Here is a 19,738-nt window from a genome sequence, read left to right as displayed (position 1 = left end):
TTCTCCGCCTAAACGACAACACGAAATCAAATTTACATGGTAACTTATGAAAATGTGACAAACACAACACATACTAGGGGGTATCCATTTACACAATTATCAATTTATCTCTTGAAAGTTCAAAAACAAATAACCTTTTTCAAACAGAAAAGGGAAACTTTTGAAAGTTAAAGGACATGTACAGCTTGTTGGATGGTTGTCACGTATCGTTTCATAATATATTCTATTGTGCTATATTGATTCGATAAATACAATGTTTGGATCGATTGTATCTTTTCACGTCTAGATAGTGGCGGAACTAAGTAGTGCCAAGGGCCCCTTCATCAGAGAATTACACTGTGCAATAGAATAAAAAAGATCTTTTTTGGTAATACGTGAGCTATTGAATCCCCTAATACGTGAGCTATTGAATCCCCTTGGCACGAAGAAAAATTCAAGTATAGTCTTAAAGGGGGTTCAAAAGTCATAAAGGGGGTTCAAAATTGCTTTAAGTCATATGTTCAAGTTATAACTGTGAACTTCTACAACTTTTTTGAATCCCCTTGTATAAACTTCTGGCACCGCCACTGTGTCTGGAGAATAAGCTTACAATATAACAAAGAAAAAGTAGAGTACAGTATAGAGTTAATTATTATAAGACAAGGTAGGGTAAAGGATAGAATAGGATTATTAGATAATATTTAAGAGCAAGATGAGAATAACAAACAAGGTAACAATGCAACCACGCCAAATCGATCGTTACATGAAATGACACTTTTCTTCTTTACATAAGAATGAATTTGACAATACAATACACTACAATAGGTAACAACCAACGGGTGTGTCATTGTCCCTGAAAAATGCTTTTCTAGTTGTTCTGATGGAGTGTAAAAAAATACTTTTCCAGAACAGTATATATTAAAATCTAATAATAATATTAAATAATTAGAGGATTTTCTTATGAAAATTTGAGTCATAAAGATTTAAAACAATGTTCAATTGTTAGTTAGAACGAGTAACATGAAATTAATAATCCAAATAATTGTAAAGAACTTGAGATCATTTCCCCGTTTGATGGTTTATGATGACAAAACACTAGCAAATGATCTCTTTAAGGAATGTTTTCCTGAACAATAACTTCTGTCGTACTAAATACACCCTTAAAGAAAAATAATATGTAATTGAAAAAAGGAAAGGAAACAGCCAGAACATATATTCATTACTTAGACATCTTAAGTCGTATCTCACTCTAGTGTTCTTTTTCACATTCCAAATTGAATTCACCTCTAAATCCCTTTCAGATATTACTACTTATAAAAAATAAAAATAAAAATTACAAAAAATGCCCATGCTCCTTAATCCATGATGTAATATGCTAATATGCAATAACTATTTAAAGATCAAACCAAAAAAAAAAATGTGCACAATGTAAGTCATGCAACATTTTCATTTTTATTATTCCAAAATATTGCTACTCCAATGTTTCATAAACAAATTTTAAGTATCCCTTCGCTTTACTACAAAAATAAAGCGCTAGAAGCATTTTCATTTTTATTATTCCAAAATCCAATACAACACACAGAAATGGAGGAATACGAAGAAGTTACAGTGGTAGATCACGTTTCTCACACAGTCAACAACAATCCGGATCCATACGGGTTCGGGTCGGATCCATACCCGACTCATCAATCAACTCCTTACGAATTCTGAAGGAAAACATTTTATTTTTTAGGGAAAATTACGCTCTATGTCAATTTTTTGAAAATATTTACTCTACGTAGCCCATATTTTTGAGTTTGTTACCCGATTAGCTCATATTTGTGTATAAACACCTTCATAAACTAAAAGGTTGATACATTATATATAATGCTGTCCCCCCAAGTATAATGTTGTATAATACTACGTCTGCTTTAATTTATGTGATAAACTTTCATTTTAAATCTGTTCTAGAAAGAATGATACATTTCTATAGATAGAATAATACATAAACAGGCCCTCAAACTTAGCATCAGCTGGTAACTATGTCCTCTAACTTTGGGTGTGCACAAGTAGGTATCTCAACTTGTATAAATTTGAACACCGTAAACACAAATGCTGATGTGACACATAAAATTTTAGGTGTCTAGATGGTCATTTTGTAAGTTGGAGTGTTCAACTGATAAAGTGGTGACAAGTTGAGGTGCCTACTTGTGCACACCCAAAGTTGGAGCGCATACTTGCCAGCCGAAGCCAAGTTTGAGGTCTGATTATGTATTATGCCATTAATTTAACTTAAAACCTCCTCTCACAAATATATGTGGATTGTGTTAAATCACAAGTTTCAAAAGTCTTTCTTTTTTTCTTAAATTCCGTGCATATTCAAACTATATCATGTAAATTGTGAAGGGAGTATTGTATATTGGGCCACCTGGTGTAATAATTTTTAAAAGCTGTATATTTTTGAAAATATCCCAATATTTTATTCGTGAACTCAATAGATCACTGAATGTTATCTGTAATCTCAACAATAATGAAAATAGGTAGCATGCCTATTCATAATAGTACGAAACCTACTACTTGCGGAAAACTTATTCCTAATACTAATCAATTTTGGTTTCCTACAACTTTGAATTATTTTTTCCAACAGATTCTGAAGGAATTTTTAGCTCCGATGGAGGGCCAGTACTACCACCTCCTAATGAAATGCGAGAGGAAGGCTTTGCCTTACGCGAATGGCGAAGGTTAGCTTTGATTAACCTTTTCCATTTTTTTTGTTACATAGTAAATTAATAAAGGCCTCTTACTAAAAATTAACTTTTTCTCCAATATTTTCAATTTTATTCGAACTCAACTGTATGAATCTGCTGAATATTGTGTAATATCTCGATAAAATAGTTCATGCAATTAAACTATTCTTTTTAAATTTGGATCCTATACTTTCCATGTATGCATGTTATCATATTGTTTTCGATATGCTTGGCCCTATCTCGACCTTTTTTTGTTTTCTCTCTCTTATCTTCTCTCTCTCTCTCGAGCCGAGGGTCTTTCTAAAACAGCCGCCCTACCTTTCGCCAAGTGGGGGTTGAGTGCCGCGTACACTCTACCCTCCCCAGACCCCACATGGTGGGATTATACTGGGCTTGTTGTTGTTGTTGTTGATCCTATACTTTCCATAGATGTAAACGTAGATTGAAAATAATATCAATAAGATAGGCTTTATTTTGCTAGAATTGCGAATGGCGAAGGTTAGCTTTTCCTTCTTTTTTCTTTTTTAAATTTATCGAATTTGAATTTTGGTTATTGCATCAGTAACTACTATTTGATCCTCAACTAGTTAGAGTCAACTGTACGAATCCTTAATATTAGTATCTGCTGAATATTGTGGATTCTCTTAATAAATAAGCTTATACAGATCTTATCCCTTCCTTTAGCTATGGAACTGGTGGTTATACCTCAAGTTAAATGAAAATCATTTCTAGAGGTGGTGCGAGTTTCTGTCTTGGTAACTGCTTGCCAGATTTGGAGCTCTAGTACTATTAATTGTTTTACTAGCTACAGATCCTACCTACATTTGATAGAAAAATCTTATGAAATTCTAAATTAACAGTAATACTAAAAAAGGATACTTCCTCAACTTGTTAGCATCTGATTGCACCTGTTCTTTAACTTGTAATAACTATTTACATATATGTATATGTATGTGTATATATATATACGTGTATATGTGTATATATATATATATATATATATATATATATATATATATATATTGGGCGGGCCAGGTTGGAAATAAAGGTCTTATTTCGTATTTTATTTTTGAACAATTTTTGTTAAATTTTAAATAAAACAGAATATTGCGTCTGTTCAGAAAAAGGAGTGTTTCTTCAGAAACAGTCTCCTCTTAAACTTCTAAAAGTACGAATACATACCAGAAGAAGCGATACTCGGACTCGGGTGCGGGCGTCCGATACGGGTGAGGATCTAGAGACCGGATCCTTCATGATCTAAATTTTAAGTTGCGGGGATACTGATCCAGGTATGGATACGGGTGCGGGGATTCATTTAAAAATAATTGAAATATCTAAAAATCGACCTCAGGAGAAAATATTGATCAAGAGGAGAATGGGAAGGAGATAAAAAGGAAAAGGAGGACATAAAAATTTCAATATGCAAGGTATTCCATTTTTCTTCAAGTCCACCTTAGCTTTTGTTTTGATTATAGAAATCATTCAGATCCTGTTCTAATTTTTCCGTTGATTTTGGTCAAAGTACCCAAAAGCGGTTGACCAGACCGGGTACGGATCCCACACCCACACCCATATATTTTTTAACGCGGGTGCGGCACCGAAAGTGAAGAGTCCGATTAACTTAGGAAGCGATTCAATTTGCACGTATTATACAATTGTTGCTGCATAACGCCCGTTTTTGTTTGCATTTATCGGAGGTTCGAACTGAACGGTTCAGACTTTAAGCCATTGGCGTATTTGTTTACACAAGATCCAAGACTTATTTGGTCCGAATAGTCTTAATCATTAAGATTCGAACCAAGTCTTAATATCATTGCGCATTTTTGTATGTAACTTTTTATCACCAAAATTCTCCAACCCCACCCCCAACCCTCCACCTCAACCCCACCCCCACCCACCCTCCACTCCAACCCCACCCATCCACCTCAACCCCACCACCCACCCCACCCTCCACTCCAACCCTCACTCCCACCACCTCCACCCCACCACCAACCCCACCCCTACCCCACACCACCCACACCAACCCCTACCCCATACTACCCACCCCCACTCCCCACCACTAACCCCTACGCTACACTACCCACCCTCACTACCCCCACCACCAACCATACCCCCACTCCATACCAACCCCACCCTCACTCCCTACCAACCCCAGCCCCACTACCTCCCACCCCTCAACCTAACCACCCACACACTCACTCACCCCTCCACCCCCACTCACCACCCACCACGACTACAAAATATCTCCACCATTACTAGTGAATGTAAATATTTCATTTTTTTAATCAAATAATATTTTATTAAATTTGTATTTATTTTCTACTATTTAGTTACTTTTTAATTTGAATTGCATATTTATTATGTTTAAATAACTACATTATGCATATTCAAATATTGAAAAACAATGCGAGCCTTAATGATTAAATGTTCGTACCTACATGTACAACATCTTAATCATTCAGATACGCGATTCATTTTCGCACGTCTTAATCTTGTGAAAACAAAATGAGGCCTCCAAGATATATATACACACTTGGCAACAACACTCTGTTTTACGTACAATTATAGTCTTTGCTTGCGTAAATGAACAACAACATTGATATTCCATTATATTATACAACAAAAAAAAAAAAAAACTTATATTTGCAATTTAGTCCTCCATTAGATAAATTAAGCAAATAGGGAATAAAATAAAATAATTCAAAAAGGAAATAGAGGGTTATGACCTCTATTCAATATGTAGAACTAATTCTCTCATTCCAAAACCTAAGTTCTTTGCTACCCTAAAAAGAGGAATGATGGGAACCACAGGAGGAGGAGAAGGTGTCGATAACTTTTTAAGATGTCCGGACGTTATTCTCAGTGAAATTCAGTCCCAGCTTCCACTGAAAGATGTAGCCAAAACCAGTGAGTTGTCCCGGAGATGGCGCAGCAATTGGGCTGCTCGTCCTCAAATTCATTTGGACGAAGCAGATTTTGGGGCCGATTTTGTAGGAACCAGGGTAAGAGACCAAAAGAAAAGAAAGGACTTCTTGAAGTACTTGGACAATTTTGCGAAGATCCAACAACTGTGCACTTGAGAATTTATTTCTTCAAATCACAGTTGAGGATTATTATGCCAAAGCCATGTTCAGAAAATGAATTATTTTTGCCTTGAAAAATAATCTTAGAAAATTTTGTCTCAGTGCAAGGATGCCTTCCGGTAATGTTTTTGAGTTGGGTAAAGTTGAATTTACAGCACCTAAAACATTGGATGAGTTAGAATTCTTGCATTGTGATATATCCAATGGTTCTTTTACGCTTCCCAATGTGAATTCGCTCTCTCTAAATCATGTCTCTGTTGAGGATAAAGCTGTTGAGAATCTCATCGCCGCGTGCCCTGAAGTTCAAAAGTTAAGCATTCATAGACCTGAAAAGTTGAGAACTATTATAGTTCCAAATTCTACCCTGAAATGTTTAAAAGTCACTATTAGTAAAGATATAACTCGTATAGGAATAGAGTCCCCAAACCTTGAATCTCTTGAATTTGGTTGCTTATGGGCCTATGGCAAACGTAAAGTAGACATTACTTCCCCAACTAAAGTCAGAGTTCACATATTGTTTTGTTAACGACATTGATGGGAGTGTGTCGGAACTTATAAAACAATTCCCTCTACTTGAGAAACTCGTGATCGATTCTACCCTTAAGGTGCACAAGCTTCTTCTTTCTCAACCCGAATCTGCTCAGCTTGTGCTTAAGCATTCCCACATAGTAAATGAGATAAAAATAGACACTCTGAAGTTATAATTGTTCGAGTTCTTTGGTCTCTCTGGTCGATACACGCTTATTCTCGGAATTGAAGCTTCTCGTGAGTTGGATTTGTTCAATTCGAATTAAACCCTAGGGTGCTCAATGCTGGCTGGTACACTTGGATAAGAAACAATTTGAAGTCTTTTGCTCATTCCAAGCATGTAAAGTTGATTTGAGAGCGAATTCACATTGGGAAGCATAAAAGAACCATTGGATATATCACAATGCAGGAATTCTAACTCAACTAATGTTTCGGGTGTTGTAAATTTAGCTTTACCCGAGTCAAAAACATTACCGGAAGGCATCCTTGCACTGAGACAAAACTTTCTAAGATTATTTTTCAAGGCAAAAATAATCCATTTTCTGACCATGGCTTTAGCATAATAATCCTCAACTGTGATCTGATTAAATAAAGTGTCAAGTGCACAATTGTTGGATCTTCGCAACTTCTCACAGGACTTCGCGAATTTGTCCAAGTACTTCAAGAAGTCATTTCTTTTCTTTTGGTCTCTTACCCTTGTTCCTACAAAATCTGCTTCGTCCAAATGAATTTGAGGACGAGAAGCCCAATTGCTTTGCCATTTCCGGGACAACTCACTGGTTCTGGCTGCATCTTTCAGTGGAAGCTAGGATTGAATTTCACTGAGAATACCGTTCGGACATCTTGAAAAGTTATCGACACCTTCTCCTCCTCCTGTGGTTCCCGTCACTCCTCTTTATAGAGCGGCAAAGAACTTAAGAGTTTTGGAATGAGAGAATTAGTTCTACAAATTGAATAGAAGCCGATGACCCTCTATTTCCTTTTTGAATTATTTTATTTTCTTCCCTATTTGCTTGATTTATGTAATGAAGGACTAAACTGCAAATATAAGATTTTTTTTGTTGTATAATATAATAGAAAATCAATGTTGTTGTTCGTTTACGCAAGCGAAGGCTATATATGTACGTAAAACTTATTGTTGTTGCCAAGTATATATATACTTAGTCTCGGTTAATTCCATTTTGATAAAGGAGGAAAACAAGTTCTTAATGTTGATCTTGTATATATAGAAAAATATGTCAAGCCAGTGGCATGTGGACCTAATTAGGATCATATAATCGAGGTTCTAGTTGCTGCTAGCTTACTGTTTCAGCGGCTTATTCATCATGGGAATAATTGGTTCTGCAAAGCCTCTTCTCTTCTTGATCTTTTAGAAAGGGGTGGAGAGTGAGGTTGATGTGATGAGTAATAGAGTCCAATGGTGCTGGTGGCTGGATTGAGATCAGTTTTTGGTTTTCCTATTCGAATATTTTTTGTGAAAATAGAAATGATGCTCGGATAATATATTCGTTATAATTTGTGATTTTATTGGGGTGCAGGCAAAATGCTATCCATCTTGAGGAGAATGAGAACAGGGAAAAGGAAATTAGAAACCAAATTATCGAGGAAGGTGAAGAGTTTAAGAAAGCATTCTATGAGAAAAGAACGCTCAATATTGAGACCAATAAGACTAACAACCGAGACAAAGAGAATGTAAGTTCTTTGGCAGTTAACGTCAGTTCCTCCCTGTTCATTCTTTTAATGTTCCTTTATATCTAAATTTGACTTGTTTTGTCGTTGAAACAGGTGTACTTAACTAATCAAGAGAAGTTCGACAAAGAAGCTGACAAACAATATTGGAAAACCATAGCGGAGCTCGTTCCTAAAGAGGTTCCAAATATTGAGAAGAAAGGACGGAAGAAGGATCAAGAGAAGAAGCCATCCGTGACAGTCCTCCAAGGGCCCAAACCTGGAAAACCTACTGATCTTTCAAGGATGTGTCACATTTTGGTGAAGCTTAAGCACAACCTGCCACCTCCCGCCCCTGCCAAGGATGGCAAAGCCGGGAAGGATGGAAAAGATGCAAAGGGTGGGAAAGATGTGAAGAACACTAAAGATGCAGCAGCTGAGGGAACTCCACCTGCTAGTGAGTCGTGTTACTCAGACATTAGAAGAACCTGTTGCTATTGTGAATGATCAGCATGCAACGTAATCTTTTATCTGATTGTGTGTAATGTGTCTTTTTCTACTATGTTCTTTCATGTTAGGCACTCGATATTCTGTGCCTTGCTCCATGTTCCATTGGTTTGAGGCCTGGATTTTTCTTTTTCTGAACATCAAGATCTTTTATTTGTAATTGGAGTCGAGACGATTCTCATGTTCATAGAAAGTTCTTTTTTTCTCTCTGATGTTGATCTTTTATCTTTCTTTATTCATTGTGGTTTCTTTGGTTGACCAACAGGACCCATTCTGTATCCTTTTATGTCATGATCTTATGTGCTACGGGAGTTTGAGGAGTTGATAGTGTTAAGAGCCCTAAAAACTTACTCCTTTTATCCCAACTTGACATTATTTTCCTTTTGTTTGTGCCGAAATGATTGGTACCTTTTTATGTATTTACTTCACTTATGGTCTCATTTTGGCCATTAATATCACTTGTGTGCATGCAACACTTGGTGCAATGACAAGTACCCCAATCATAGCATTTTCCGTGCATGGCCCTAGAGTTGGAGATGAGGGACCAAAAATTCTTAGATCTTATGATTGAGGCATATATGCGAATTTATGATTTGAACTTTATATAAACGAATTAAGAATTTGGAAAACTTATGTGAATGTACATTTCGGCCAACATACGGTTGTATATGTTGTGTATAGATATGTATACTATGTGTATAGTGTATATATATTATTTGTATATATGTATATGCAAATAGTATAAAGTATACATTACCTATACACTTTGCACGTATTTTGTAAACTGGATGGCCGAATGGTATTTGACTATAATTTTCCCTTTAAAATTTATGATTTCAGATTTGGAATTCTACTACATTCGATCTAATTTATTGCCAAAGCTACTAGATTCAGATGAACCAGTCGCAGATCTTATTTTGCAAGTACCGTCGTGTTTGATCACTTGAGGTAATCGTACTTTGAAAATCTTATGTCATGAATGGTATAACTAACACCAAAAGTTAGAGCATTTGAAACGTAGAATCCTCGAAGCAGTTATATGAGTTTGCATGCAAGCAATTGAGCCCCCTGTTGCTGGTTTCTTTCAAATGCAGCGATCAAAACCGGGATCCAAATAAAATAAGAACAGAAATATAACAGTAGAAAAGTAAAGAAGTTAAAGATAAAACAATTCGCCTCGTCTGATTCTATGCATGTCGATCCAGAGACACTATTAACCTCCAAACAGGGTTCACTGCATCACTTTAAAAGAAAAAAAGAAAACACTTGACGATGCAGAATCACAAAAATATGAGCACCTTTAAGGATAAAACCAAATAATTAGAAAAAATAAGGTATCATTTATTCAAATAATAACTTCTTCCATTTTTTTATACAAAAGAAATTCCCTATGGCTTCTGTCCAACTGTAGTTGGTGTAAATATGCGCCTAACCCACATATCACGTGTTGCAATATCCTTATCACTGAAACCAAAGCCCCGTGGGCAATAATTTCTTCCTAAATTCCTCTTCTTTGTAAAACTAAAGCTGTCAACTCATCCTGAGGTGAAATATTCAATTGCCATTCACAAATGATTAATTGAATGATTATCTAGGGGTCACCTGAGTGATTGTAAGGGGTACAGAACTCATTTGATGACTTGTACTGCTTTCAGATGACTTCAGTTTTGATTGTGTGCTACTAGAACCCCCCGAATTTTGGAAAAATCCTGGTGGTGTGAGTTCTTTCTCATTTAGCTTGATGTTTCTTGTGAGCATGTCAGGAACCTGGCTCATCATCGGTCTTTGATTTGCATTTTCTTGTGTACAAAAGAGAGCTACCTTAATGTACTTGAGGACTTCTTTTTCTGGAAAATCTCCCAGTTCTGGATCGACTAACTCCTACAGCTTTCCCTCTTGGTAGAGCTGCCATGCCTGATACAGTAAACTGTAATTCGATTTGCCATTAGATAACAAACCCTTTGGGAGTTATAAGAATGTTGGGTGCTTTATTTTTAAGAGCAGTTATCAGGAATTCGCGAGTAGACAAAAAAGGAAAGGAACAACTATTATTTGCTATAGTTACTTGAAAGTTTCCTCACTATTTAGCCTGAAAACTAGCAAAATTTAACATATCTAAGTATATTTTCACATTTCTTGGTGTTGCTCGCTCTTTGTCTATTTGAATGATTGGTAAATGATGTTCAAGACAAATATATGGCTGCCTCCCAATTACGGCCTTTACACTACTACTATTATGATGTGAGCAGTTCAAATTATTATAGCAGCATGAGCTACTAAGGGATACATTTAGATGCAAAATGATACAAATCCATACAAGAAAAATTTTCAGCAAATATTCAGCATTTGACTCAAAAGAATTGAAACGCCTAGCTATAGCCTTCCTTAAAGGCACCCCCTCCCCCAAAAACCAAAATCCAAGAATGAATGGAAGACTAACATTTCTAAAAATCACATGAAGGTAACACACCTATTTGGCACAACAAACGGGACAATTGGACATTAGATCCTCTTTCCCAGAATAACATGAATGCTTGATTGTCGGCACAATCTCAATCTCCTATTGCTGTAAAGTACCATCTTTTACCAATGAATACCTTGTCAGATCAGCTCCACTTTGTACTAACATTATCTGTTTGCACTCTTGCGCCTTTTTCACCAGATTAGAGAAAGGTTCAAATACCCTATTGTCTTGTTCATGTTTCTTTCCATTCTGAACCTAGAAATCTCATATTGCACATATTTTTATTTGACCCTCCAAACAACTATGCCTTAGGGTCAAACTGTATGAGTTCTCCCTATCCACTCCGCTCTATTTGTGCTCATTTCTTTCCACTACTAGTAAATTAGAGGTTCTCTAAATCTCACACCTATTCCTAATCAAATATACAAATCTTTAATAGACCAAAGACTACAAGACTACTGGTAACGACGGATATAAGGTAAGTCTAATTTTTCATACAAGGAACCTAATAAGTGTGATAACAATGATTAAACATTAGTTCAGAGGCTATGTAAATCCTTTGCTTCCAACATGCTCTGTTCTAGCTAAAACCACATTAATATTGGTGAAACTCCAACAACTGTTCACATCTCTAGGTGGAGTAAAAGATTAATCAGACACTATTGGTGAATTTTACAAGACAATTTACTTAATTTACCCTCCCCAGACCCCACTTGTGGGATTACACTGGATATGTTGTTGTTGTTGTTGTAATTTATTTAAAGTATTGGAAAGAAATGTGCCCCAAATAGAGCATGGTGGATAATTCATATGACCATCCAAATTAGTTGAGGCACATTTAATTTTTTGATTGATATATACTTATAAGAGATGGATTCACCCCTATCTGTCTATAATTTGCTGACCGACATATACATAACAGAGATGGATTCACCCCTATTATCTACAGAATCACATCTTTATGTGCCCCGGAATTTTCATATTTTAAACGGAAAAGGCTCAAATATGCCATCGAACTATCGGAAATGGCTCATTTATGTCACTCATTAATAGTTTGGCTCATTTATGCCATCAAACTATCGGAAATGGCTCATGTATGCCATCGCCCGTTACCAAAGTGACTCATCCATGCCATTTTTCATGAAACAAAAAAACAAAGAAAAAAAAGGTGAGGATACAAAAGTTTCACCTGAATCCCTATGCTTGGACTGATACTTTGCCAAAACCTGATCCAACTGCAGGAAAAACACAGTGAATTACAAATGGAACGGAAAACGCGGTAAATTACAAGTGGAACGAAAAACACCGTGGTTTTAAAATGGAACGGGAAAAAAAGAGTAAAAAATTTCACCCGAATCTTCATGTTTGGACTCACACTCTGTCAAAGCCTGATGTAAAAAGGAAAACCTAACAATACAGACACATGAAATCAAACACCAACCAAACATGAACAATTTGCACCTTCTTCTGATACTTCTCATAAGCTGAAACTACTTCTCCTAAGTACATTTCTTCTCTCCTCAGTTACCATTGGAATTGAAAACCCGTAGGTTTTACTTTGAAATGGCTGAGGGGCTGAATTCTTCTCAGCCATTGATTTATCGTTTTTTGCCACCTCTGCTGGTTAGGAAGAAGCAGAAGGATAGCCGCTTTATCAGGGAAAGCAAACGGCAACAACCAAGCATTTGGGAAATCAAACGACGGATTTATTAGGGGGGAAATGGTTATTTTATTTAATAGAGACGTTGTGACCAGGGGCGAATCCAGGTATAAAAAAATGGGTTACGTGAACACATGGTCACCCGACTAAACTCGGTATATTATGTATATATTCCATAAAATATATCTAATATTAACTAAAGGAACATATGCTCAAACTAGACCGAATGGAGCACTGGCTATGTGCTACCTTTAATTCCTTAAGGTTGTGGGATCGAACACTACTAAATGCACTTTTGCGTATTTTTTTTAAAAAAAAAATTCTACGGTGAACTCATCCTCTTGAAATCCTGAACTCGCCTCTGGTTGTGACCTTTTAAATATATTTATCAAATCCCAGAATACAAATTTCAAACCAAAAATAAAAAAGCGTCTTCCTGGAAATTCTCAGAAATCTGGAAATCTCAATGAAAATAGAATGTCCACATTAAATAAACAGAAAATAGACCAATTGATGTTGGTCGGTTGCATAGATAAGAATTTAATGATGCAAATAAGAAGTAGGAATCTGATGAAGTTAATTTAAACAGAAATTAAGAATTTTTCAATTTTTCGCAAATGACCAACGACTATCAATTGACTGAGAAAAAGCAAACACGAGAAGATTACTGCATAATATAAAGATGAATCGACATACAAATTCAATTTAGGGTTAATCTGTAACTGAAGCCTAATTTTGTAGATTTAATAATTGAATTTATTGAGTGAAAATGCCTAAAATCTGAGAAATTAGATAAATACATTTTCTGAACAATGAGGCATGCCACATCACGGGCCTCATGTCATGCAATTTTATATATATTAACTAGTTAAATTGCCCGCGCTCCGCGAGGTTAGATATATTTTTTTTTTTGTAAATTTTGTTAATATAAGGGATAAAAAGATTATACTACAAAATCAAATAATAAACAAATAATGCAAGACATACATATAACGATCAAATGTATAATCTATCTATATATATATATATATATATATATAAAATTGCAGGACTTAGGCCCGCCGAGATGGCAATTTCTATGACCAGAATGAGTATTTATCTTTTTCCTGGTTTATTTGACATTTAAAAATTCTAAACTTCAGTTATTCATTTAAATAAAACTCACACAAACCGCTTCGGTTAAACTCAACAGGCGCTCAGCCGCTTTCTTTGCCTACTTCATTCAGCCTCTGTCTTACTTCTGCTTCAACAAACCGTTTCAGCGTATTTTCCCCCTTTTAAATTTCGTCTCATCTCTCCATATAAAATCGAAGATCTGCAGAATAAACGAATCCTGTGCTTTACCGCGTGGATTGGATAAGTAAAAAAAGAAAAATAGAACAAAAAAGAAAAATAGAACTATGAAACAGCTATGACTATATAGCAAGAAAACTTAAGTAGTCACCAATAGGGTGCTTAGATGGTAATATAGAGGCAATTTTCATGAGGAGCACAGCGGAGCAGGCAATGCACTTCTGCAAATCGGTCCTACTTTTGTGTCGGGTACCTGCACATGCATCGCCCTCTATTCATTCTACAATATATAAGTAATTCATTCTAGTAAAACTTCCTGCAATATTACAAAATCCAGATATATTAGTCTATTTTAGTAATCATCAACCATGTTTAAAAGGATAGGTAAATGATGAGTGCGTAAAAGACAGAACAAAATCGAGGGATGATGCCTTTTTGTAGAAAGTCGTAAGATATGAAGGTTTGTCTTGATCCAAGCAATTAACCATACTTTGGTATAAAAAAGATGCTGCAAAAACGAAATCTTGTATACCTTGACTCGCGAGTCACATAAATATAAGCCTGCTATCACCATTCACCAAACAAAGTGTAAGGTATCCTTATCATCTCTGGTGAACTCTTGAAATGGAGCCTGGTTCTTTCACTGATTTTGTGTCTTCTCACCCAAACAATAAGAAGAATAGTCGTCGACAGACATTGTTCACTGAAAATACATTAAAAAAAGTTTTCAAAAATTGGTCATACCCTTTCAGCAAGACGCTGGGCACCTTTCGGCTCCTAGTAATGTATAAAATAATTTTAGCTCATCAAATGCAAAAACACTCTCAAGTTATTAATTCAAAAGGAGAACTCAATTAATAAAGCCAAACCAAATAAATGAGAGACAATGCATTCATAAGCAATACGCGCGCCAAAACATATACTCTTATCAGTTGCGATTTTCTTCAATCAATTCGTGTCTAACTTAGTAAGACATATTGTCTCAATATAGCTTAAAACTACAGATTTATATGAAATACTTCATTTTATTATATTCTCACACATAGACATATGAATTGTAAATCCATAGTAAATGTTACTTGCCGGCCACTGGATAGAACTTAGAAGCATGGTAAGCCAGTCTTATACTCCACCAAAAACCACTTAATCATCTGTATAAATCAAGCACATTCATAAATTATCCAAATTAAGGGCAAATGAAAGGATAAGCAGTAAAGCCATATGACATGTTTGTTGCAAAGGAACAAATAAAATATGCTTTCCATCTCTCACTAAATCGTTGCCTCGTAACCCCCTGCAATACGTATAGTATCTAATTGAGTAAAACAAACTATGTTTGGTTTCTATTAAGTGAGTCTCCCACAAACATGTGTCTCTTTGTTCCTCAAATTCTCAATCAGCGACCTTGGTTTAAGCCTAAAATTTAAAAAGCAAATTAAGTAATTGTTCGAAGATTGGACGAATGAAAAGGAAAGAGAAATTAAGATTGGATAAAATCAAGAATTCAGGAACAATGGTCCTCCAAAAAAAATGACTAAAAGGTGCAAATAAACAATCAAAATGAAGTGAAGTTAAGAGACCTAAATTCCCATAACATCAGAAAGAGTGGCAACCCTACATGTGGGAAATTCCAGTGGGAGATACTTTTCAATATTGTTATCGATATGGTATATTTTTAGGCGACGAAACCATTAATTAATTTAATAAACCCTAATTCAAACCAATTATATTGACATAAGAAGAAATTTGAATAAACCATAATAGAGTCAAAATAAATGCATTGTAGAACCGAACCTATTGAATCAACCCCAATATAATCTCTTGAAAAGAAATTTAAGCACAACTGAATCAAGAGATAAACACATACTACTATAAGATAAGTGAAGAAGGAGAGTCAAAAGGCATTTCCTGGAGTGGAAATTTGACAACGAATAGACTCATGTTGACGCTTTTCAGCCTATGTCTTGATTTGTAGTTCATTTAAAAAATGAAACAGGATGATAGGCAAAAATAATACTCCTAACTGATTTAATCGCAAACAGAAGAAAGAAAACGAAATGAATGAAACTTCATACAGGAACAATGTGCGAATAAAGTTGAAGAGATGAAGTGAATCTGTGGAAACCGAGGCAAGCCGGTAGGAAGTAAAAAAAATAGGACTTGATGGGAAATCTTCGAATAGAATATCATATTAAGAAAACCAGTGAGAAACGGATATAACAACCTTATTTTGGTGTCCATAGAATCTCCCCCAATTGTCAACATGCACAAGTAATGATCATAAACTTGAAATCGCTCAATCCTGACCACCGGTTCTCTTTGCTTTGAGGCAAGGAATAAACCGTAACTGTACTATGCTTCTTCTTCTTCTTGCGAAACATGAACTGATTTGTTTGAGAAGAGGAAGAAGAAATCCCAAAATAATGCCAAGGCTGGCCGGCACAACAGCCCAGGCTGCTACGTCATATATACATATGTTGGAATTATATATACACTTTATATACAAAGAATTATACATTTTATATATATATACAGAATTAATCATACATTTATTTTACATAAATTATACGTTAATTATACATTTATTATACACATATTATATGCAATAATGATATGATATTTTTTTTTACATATACAATAGTGATACATATTATATACCACAATGATACGGTTTCTATTATACATTTTTTATGCGTATGGTACACTTTCTATACAAGACTGATACGATTTTATATACACATGCTTTGAAATTATATATACACTTTATATACAAAAAATGATACATATTATATACAAAAATGATACAATTTTCTATTTTATACGAAGCAGATTCTTTTGTCTTGATACACATTATATACAAATGATACATATTATATACAAAAATGATACATACCTTATTGATTCATATTTTATACAGTTTCTATACATTACAGATAGGTACTGATACATATTTTATACACAAATGACACATATTATATATAAAAATCGCCTCAAACATTTTTGCAGTTAGAGAAGGCAAATGGAGAGGGTTAATGTTTATCTCCGCGGTATTGGTGGTGGGTATGATTTGTGGTATCGCATGGAATTGAATAAGTCTGATAGAGAGATTGTGGTTGGTCCTGTTGCGAAGCTGTGTCATTCTACTTATGGAACGGCAGGAAACTGGACGGTTATTGGTTCCAACATCTACTATGCTGGTGGATTCCTGACTGATCGATGGAGGATTAACCCTTATAAGGAATTGATTAAGCATAACACAGAAGAACAAGTTCCCGTTGACTATTGGCAGACAGAATCAACCCTAAATCTTTCCCGTATGTCGCCTGTTGTAGCTGCTGTTGCTGTTGGTAAAAAAAGAAAACTATGTGTTTTGGGCGGCGATCACATCTATATTGATAACTATCAAGAAATACTACGTGGCAAGGAGGAAACTGATGATCCTCTTCGGAACAAAGGTGGTGAAATTTATGATATCGAAGGAAAATATTGGAACTTGGTGGATACTGAACTAGAATCGTTTCCTCGTAATTATAAAGTTGCATCTGTTGTGGAAAAAGATGGGGATGAGCCGACCGAAATCGTGTTTTATTGCTTGGCTAAGGGTGCTATGATGTTTTTCAATGCAATTACTCGTAAGATATCGAAGAATGAAACAGTTGAGGAGTTTGCTTTGTGGCATATTTCCCCCAATTCTTCTCCGGATACTTCCCCGGATTCTTCTCCGGCTACTTCTCCTCCACGTCCTCCACAATTTCTCAGTCCTTGATGCAAACTTCCATTTACTACGAATGGTTACCGACACTGTACCTGCTGTGTTCACTAACAATACATTCTATTGGTTCACCTTGGACATGTACTTGTATGCTTATGATGTTAAGGCTAGAAGATGGTTCACATCACAATGTCTCTATGATCAGTTTTTAGCTCAATGTCCCAAACTGCAATATAACACTGACTTTGCAGTAGCTCCCATTTTGGTTGGCCTCCCACAAGATGGGAAATTCGTGGTGTTTCTTCCTCAAGAAAGTTCTGAAGAATTAATAATGGCCTGCTTTAAGGTGGAGATGCAGGTTAACTCTTTGAATGTGCTGACGGAGTTTGTTCAGCTTGTATACCTTGTTGAAGAAAGTTCTCTGCTCGATGCTCTTTTGTTCTATGATGGGAAGGCAGTGTGAGTAGTACCCCTTTTAAATTGTCTTTATTTTGGTAAGAAAGTTCATTTTTCATTTTACAGAATTACTTCCTGATATCTTTTAAGAAACCTAAGTCCTGTTTATGTATTCATGATTGTTACAAGAAATTGATCTACCTCACCTGAGGCCTCATCCTATGGAAATATGATGGCAACTGAAGACAGAATATGGTGCCAATTTAAGGTTGAGCCCTAAGGTCGAGTTGCAGTTTAGTAAAACAATTGTCCCATTTCAAAATAGCTTGGGATGAGTTGAAACGTGATTCATTCCCTGATGATATAGAGCTACAAGCAACTATAAACACCAAGGGACACGAAACAATAAATTTGTTTAAACAATAGAGGTGCATTTTATAGATCATTGTCCCTAGTAATACGTTTTGAAATATTAACATTTTTACATAATATTCTAATATGAAAAATAAACAATTATGACAGTGTTACATTATAAATACTTGGTACTCCTTCCGTCCGTTGCAATTGCAATTTTGTCGATAAGGGGGCAAATTTTTGGACAAAGGGAATATTGTATTTTTTGCAAGTTTCTATAATCATCAATGCTAACAGAAAAACATAGTTGTTAAACATAGTTGTTTGTCACCTCTTTGTCATTTCTTTAAGGGATAAATAATTATTTGTTGCAAGTAAAGATAATGAGTGTAGTTATTTTATCTTTTGATCCACAACAACCTTTTGAATTGGCTTGATGAACATCTAATAGTGGGCAAACAATTCCTTTTGTCTGTAGTCAAAGAAGCCTTGAAATTCCGTTTACGCAGCTTGTCAAATAGCACTCTCTTAGTACTAAATCTAATAAAATGAATCTTTTTCTCAAAAATAATTAGAATCCACTAAGTAGAGGCATTTGTCAAATGCTATGATGATGTTTTGATTTTGGGGAGGTCCCAAACTACTATCTTTAGTTGTATGATTATGTATACAAAAGAGGAAATGTAAATTAGTTGCGAGTAATTTCTTTTTCGCTTTTTGCTTTCGTGCATTGTTCAGCTTGCCTGAATTCTGCTAATGATTTTCTTGACAGCAGTGTTGAAGGTTGAAGAATACTGGCTGCAATGGAGACCTAATGGTGAGGAGTTGTTGGATCCATATTTTTACTTCTTTCTGTTTTGAAAACTATTGCATCAGTGGTTTCCCCCTTTCCTCATGAGGTTATACATGGACGAATTAGGAAATTTTGAAGTGCATCCATTTTTTTAATCTTTGTATTTCATTTCATTATCCCGCCATTTTCTCTTAAACTAGCACTTAATTTTTTGCCTGATTTTTTTTTTTTTTTTTTTTTTTTTTGAGGGGGGATGTTGGGGATTTTTCTAGTTGTCAAGAGATTTGAAATTCTTTATTCTTTCGAAAGTTTTGAAATTTGATGCCTTGAGCTCAGCTGTCCAAATCTAGAAATGCATAAAACTTCTGTTTTAAGTTTTGATTTCTATCAATATGAAACTTTTGGGGGTGGTGAAGATTTTGGTAATGCTTTAATGGATTTGTAGTATGATATCCTTTAAGGCAAGAAATTTCCTTTCCTTTATTAGCAAAGTTGTTGCTACCAGTTTACCGTGGTTGCAATTATTTGTTCTTTTTGAAGATTTTGGTAATGCTTTAATGGATTTGTAGTATGAT

At 35.3% G+C, this 19,738-nt stretch overlaps 2 protein-coding genes, 1 long non-coding RNA gene and 1 pseudogene across 3 annotated transcripts in view; 2 read left to right on the top strand and 2 right to left on the bottom strand.

Annotated features, from left to right (window-relative positions):
• Positions 1–1,563: 1,563 nt before the first annotated feature.
• LOC132038214 (clathrin light chain 1-like) lies at positions 1,564–8,491 on the top strand (annotated as a pseudogene).
• On the top strand, positions 5,504–6,671 carry LOC132037094 (putative F-box protein At3g58860). The gene is made up of 4 exons (XM_059427555.1): positions 5,504–5,775; positions 5,891–6,287; positions 6,394–6,485; positions 6,590–6,671. The coding sequence occupies exons 1-4, from the start codon at positions 5,504–5,506 to the stop codon at positions 6,669–6,671; spliced, it is 843 nt and encodes a 280-aa protein (XP_059283538.1).
• Positions 8,492–9,773: 1,282 nt separating the features above from the next.
• Positions 9,774–12,385, bottom strand: LOC132036025 (uncharacterized). The gene is made up of 2 exons (XR_009409501.1): positions 12,145–12,385; positions 9,774–10,405 (listed from the first exon to the last, which is right to left on the bottom strand). It is a non-coding gene; the product is annotated as an uncharacterized LOC132036025 (long non-coding RNA).
• Positions 12,386–18,279: 5,894 nt separating this feature from the next.
• Positions 18,280–19,738, bottom strand: part of LOC132038213 (helicase sen1-like) — a 6,331-nt gene continuing 4,872 nt past the window's right edge. Inside the window, exon 4 of the mRNA XM_059428919.1 lies at positions 18,280–18,395. Coding sequence (XP_059284902.1) covers positions 18,280–18,395 — 116 coding nt within the window. The remainder of the gene's footprint in view (positions 18,396–19,738) is intronic.

The sequence above is a fragment of the Lycium ferocissimum genome, chromosome 11 (genome assembly GCF_029784015.1).
Source record: "Lycium ferocissimum isolate CSIRO_LF1 chromosome 11, AGI_CSIRO_Lferr_CH_V1, whole genome shotgun sequence".
NCBI classification, from domain to species: domain Eukaryota; kingdom Viridiplantae; phylum Streptophyta; class Magnoliopsida; order Solanales; family Solanaceae; genus Lycium; species Lycium ferocissimum.
The sequence above is the reverse complement of the archived record's forward strand: the minus strand, read 5'-3'. Positions and strand labels throughout refer to the sequence as shown.